Genomic DNA, 4,755 nt, shown 5'->3' with positions numbered 1-4,755 from the left:
GGGTTTTGTGGGGTTCGTTTTTAATTCTTGCTACAACCGAAGGCTTCTGGGCAGCACCGGCCCCCGGGGTTTGGGGCGAATTTGCCCGAGTTTCAGGGCTGCTAAGGCACCCCGGGGGAGGTGTTGCGGCTCCAGCGTGCAGCACCCCGGGGATGGGTGTCACCCAGCGGCACCGGGAGCGGCACCTGCCCCGGTGCTGGAGAGCGGCTGCACCCTCGGGGAGCCTCAACCCTCTCCCTGTTGTTCTTGCAGGATCTGCCCCGTCCCCTCCCTTCCCTTCCCAAGGCATGGCTGAGGCGTCGCACCTGTGGGCAGGGAAGGAGAAAAGAACGAAGAACGACACCGCGGTGGACTTGGACGACAGCCTGACCAGCCTCATGTGGCTGCCGGACCTCTCGATCAGGGAGGACACCAGCATGGGCAAGTCCTACTGCCCCAGTGGCCCAGAGCCCCTTGACTGTCACAAGCTTTCCAGCTTCGACGCCCCGATGTCGCCCCTGGCCGCTGACCCAGCGTGCATGGGGGTGCCCCACGCTCCCGTCTCCTCCTCCTCCACCTCAAGGACGGCGCACCACACCATGCCCGTGCACCCTCAGCTGGCGGAGGACATCGTCTACAAGACCAACCCGCACATCAGGCCGCCCTACTCCTACGCCACCCTCATCTACATGGCGATGGAAGCCAGCGATAAGCCCGAAATCACCCTCTCCGCCATCTACAAGTGGATTACCGACAACTTCTGCTACTTCCGACATGCTGATCCCACCTGGCAGGTAGGAGATTTGGAGACCTCTTGTCTTGTCCCCTCGCCCCGCAGGGCTGGGGAGGGCTTCCCACAGCCTCCACTGTGCAAGGCAAGGTGCCATGGGGATGCTGAATCCCACTGGGAGGAAGGCGGCACCGGCAGCTGGTGGGGAAGGGCTGTAACGGAAAGAGCTTGGGTGTGCAGAAATGCCGCGACCATGAGGGCGGCGGAGGGAAGGAGCCATTACAGGGGAGAGCCCGGGGCCATTTTGGGTGCAAGGAGGTACCTGTTGGGCTGTTGGTCCCTGCGGCTCCTCTTGGCTCCAGGACGAAGGCGTCTCTGTCCCCAGCTCCACCTTTCTGAGGCTCTCGTGGTGTCCTGAGTCCCTCCAGGCTGAGCACACGTGAAATGGCCAGATTGAGCATCTCTGGGTGCTGAGGTGCAGGTGTAGGAGAGGGATGGAGAGGAGCCCCAGGGAGATGCCGCTTGTTGGACAAATCCTTCGCTGGGGAGGTTCAGAGTAGAAATGCTGCTGCTTTCCCAGCAGGGCAGGTCTCCTGTCCCCTTGGACAGGCGTAGGAGGCTCCATCGCTGTGACGAGCTGGTGAGGCCTCAGAGGGAAGCCCAAAAAGAGGTCAAATAGGGCTGCTGTCCCCAGCTAGCACGAGCATGTCCCCAGGGGGTAGGGGACAGCCCCCAGGCTCACCAGCTTTGGGGACCGCGTGAAGCACAGGGGCTTTTCCCAGCCACCTTGGCTCGCTGCCCTCCTCCGTCACGCAAGGAGACCTCCGGCACGTGAGGCTTTCTAGGATATGGCAGGGCAGGAGGGACCTGGGTGGCTCGTCCCTCTGCTTGGGTTATTCCCAGCCCAAATCCGCAGCATGCCAGCGATCCCGGTGGCAGCGCTCACCCAGGCAGGGCTGGGCAAATCTGCTGCAAACCCCCTGCCCACGTGTTGCCCACCCTCCTTCTGGGCAGGTGGGTCTCCAGCAGCTCTTGAAGCCCAACATGGGGAAGGGAACCCCCCAGTCCCTCTCCAGGGCCAGCGTGTTGATTTTCTTCTGCAAACTCACGGCTGGATAATCACCACATTTTTAATTAAATGTGTTTATTAAAAAAAGAAAGAAGGTTTTCAGTCCTCTCTGCAGAGATGCAGGGGGTTCACGGGATTGTCGCAGGCAGGAGTGATAAATACGTTAACCGGCCGGGTCATAACGGAGGGCGGCCCAGGCTGAATGAGGTCTGGGATGGGGAGGGGAGATGGGGAGCAGAGAATTCAGCTGGCAAGTCTCTCACCCACATAAAATTTTGTTAAACTGTAAATGAGGCGTTCCCACAGCCTGAATTGTTTGCAGGGGTATCAGTGTTCCTGCTGCTTTTTTCTTTCTTTCTCCCTCTCTTTTTTTGCTTGTTTTCTTTCTTTCTCTCTCTCTTTTCCTTTCTGTCTTTTTTCTGTCTCTCACTCTCTTCTTTTTCCCTGTCTCTCTCGCTCTCTTTTTTACTTTCTTTTCGAGGCTGTGTTCTCATCCCCTATCCCAATCCCCGTACGTGAAGGCAGCCTGGAAAGGTCAAGCCACCCATACTCCAGGGGGGAGATGGATATATTCCTGTGGGAGCTGAGTGCTTTGGAGGGGCGCCAACACACCCAAGGAGCTTCAGCCCAGAGGAGGGTTTTGTTGTGTGCGTGTGTGTGTGCGTGTTTTTCGACAGCTCTAAGCATTCAAGCCTTGTTTTTCCTATTCGGCACTACGGATTATGGATGAATAAGCATAAAGATATCCAGGCAACATTAAAAAAACCCAACTCTCTACCATATCCAATCTCTTAATACAGTCTTCGCTTTGTGGAGTCCAATGCTGGGTTATTTACCCAACAACAGAGTTCCCTTTCTGATTATTCACATCACTCCAGGCACATTCAGGGTTTCAGAACAGCTCGACGGGAGCAGAAACTCCTCTATTTCTCTCCCCCCCCCCCCCTTTTTTTTTTTTCTTTTCCCCCTTCAGCTCGTTTGAGTGGTGGCTGGTGAAGATGCAGTGATTCCACACCAAGCTTCCTCAGGCCAGGAGGCACGTCTGGGGACACACCGGGCTGTGGTGGAACATCCATGTGTGTCTCCAGTTTTGCCCGTCTGGTTTGGGTCAGCCTGGCTGCGGGGAGGCACGGTGCCTATTTTTGGCCAAATAATTTCCCCTCAACACTAGCAACAGGCACAGATGAACAGGGGGATGCAAGGAGGGCCCTCACGATGCCATCCCCCGCGGTGCTGCCATGTGTTGCCACTTGTAATGGGGCTGTGGCCACACTGGTGTAAACCATAGAAACATTTAGGCTGGAAAAGACCTTTAAGATTATACCCTCCTCTTCCTCCTTAGACACGAAGGAGGACCCAGCCTCCTTCAGCTCAGCTCCATGCCTGGAGCGAGTCTGGCCAGTTTCTCCCAGTGCTCTGCATGATCAAAGGCCCCACAGTCCCAATTTACAACCAAGGAGAGTTGCCCAAAAGCTTCCTGTTGGTTGGCAGGTCCTAGCTTGAGCCCCTTGGCTCCTGTCACCTCTGGCTGGATTAGACAGAAGGCAAGAAAACTCTGCTGGTGGCTAGGGGCAGGGGAGTTTCTGCTGGGCATGCAGCCTGGGATGTCTCGATGTTGCCGTTTCTGCTTTCTTTTTCCCAAAGGGCCTTGCTGAAAACGTGCTTCTCTGCCAGCCTCCCCACACAGGTAGGTGCTGCAGCAGCAAACAAGTGTTCAACCTTGGGTTTTTTTTTTTTCTCTTTTGGGTCTAGAACTGCATCCGGCACAACCTCTCCTTGAACAAGTGCTTCATCAGGGTGCCCCGAGAGAAGGACGAGCCAGGGAAAGGCGGGTTTTGGAAGCTTGACCCCCAACATGCTGACCGGCTCGAGAACGGGGCCTTCAAAAAACGGAGGACGGCCCCAGTGCAGATCCATCCTGCCTTCACCAAAACAGACCAGCCAGAAGCACAGGGCGTCGCCAGCCCAGCTGCCTCCCCCTGCGCCTCCAATAACATCCTCAACGTCAACGTGGAGTCGCTGCAGCTGCTGAGGGAGTTTGAAGAAGTCACCGGCACCCAGAACTGGAAGCCGGTGGATGGCAAAGCAGGGCAGAAGCACAAGCAGCCCTCGCCCAAACGAATGGCCAAGACACCTCGGCTTTCTGACTCTGCCTTGCTGACCCAGGAAGAGGAGGCCGAGCTGGGATCACTGACAGGCGACTTTGGCTGGGAAGCCATCTTCAACACCAACCTGAATGGAGACTTCTCCACTTTGGGGGATCTGGAGCTCCCACCTACTCCAACCAGCCCCGTAACACACGACCTGGACTTGACAGTACATGGGCAGCACACTGAGTGTCCCCAGGGGCAGGAGCAGGTCCTCACCGCATCCAACCAGAACATCTTGGACTTTGATGAAACCTTCCTGGCCACTTCCTTCCTGCAACATCACTGGGACGGAGAGACAAGAGACTGCCTCTCCACCGCTGTCAACATAGAGCAGTTGTTTGATCTCAACGACACCTCTTTTCCAGCAGATGCGACCAACTGGAGCAACCTGGCGGCCCTCTTATGAGAGGCCAGTCACCTTCCAAAGCCCACACAGACTTTAGTAGGACGCTCCCCCTGTGCTGCTGGGACTTACAAGGGACAAGATTTTCTAGAGACGGAGACATCCACAGTGACTTTTACCAGCTTGAGTCACGGAAACACCACCACAAGAACTGCTTGGTATATCTGTAAAGGACACATCACAAGTCTCTAGTCCATGAGTCTCCTCAAGAGGAGAAATTTTAACAGCACTTATTTTTTTACTTGTAAAGGAAGAAATGTGAATTATCTTCTTTTTTTTTTTTTTTTTTTTTTCCCCCCCCTATGTGGAAATGAACACGGTACATGTTTCTTCAGGGCTAAAGGAAAGCACCTGTTAAATCCTGTTCAAGACATTCCTGGTAGCTTAGGACTTGAGGACTTGATAGGTTAAGTGCAATTTCCTC

General features: G+C 55.4%; 1 protein-coding gene across 1 annotated transcript; it reads left to right on the top strand.

Annotated features, from left to right (window-relative positions):
- Positions 1-287: 287 nt before the first annotated feature.
- LOC147412863 (forkhead box protein J1-like) lies at positions 288-4,334 on the top strand. Its single transcript, XM_086480931.1, has 2 exons — positions 288-773; positions 3,531-4,334. The coding sequence occupies exons 1-2, from the start codon at positions 288-290 to the stop codon at positions 4,332-4,334; spliced, it is 1,290 nt and encodes a 429-aa protein (XP_086337057.1).
- Positions 4,335-4,755: the final 421 nt, after the last annotated feature.

This window comes from Leptosomus discolor, unplaced genomic scaffold, assembly GCF_034619465.1.
Source record: "Leptosomus discolor isolate bLepDis1 unplaced genomic scaffold, bLepDis1.hap2 HAP2_SCAFFOLD_257, whole genome shotgun sequence".
In the NCBI taxonomy this organism is placed as follows: domain Eukaryota; kingdom Metazoa; phylum Chordata; class Aves; order Leptosomiformes; family Leptosomidae; genus Leptosomus; species Leptosomus discolor.
The sequence above is the reverse complement of the archived record's forward strand: the minus strand, read 5'-3'. Positions and strand labels throughout refer to the sequence as shown.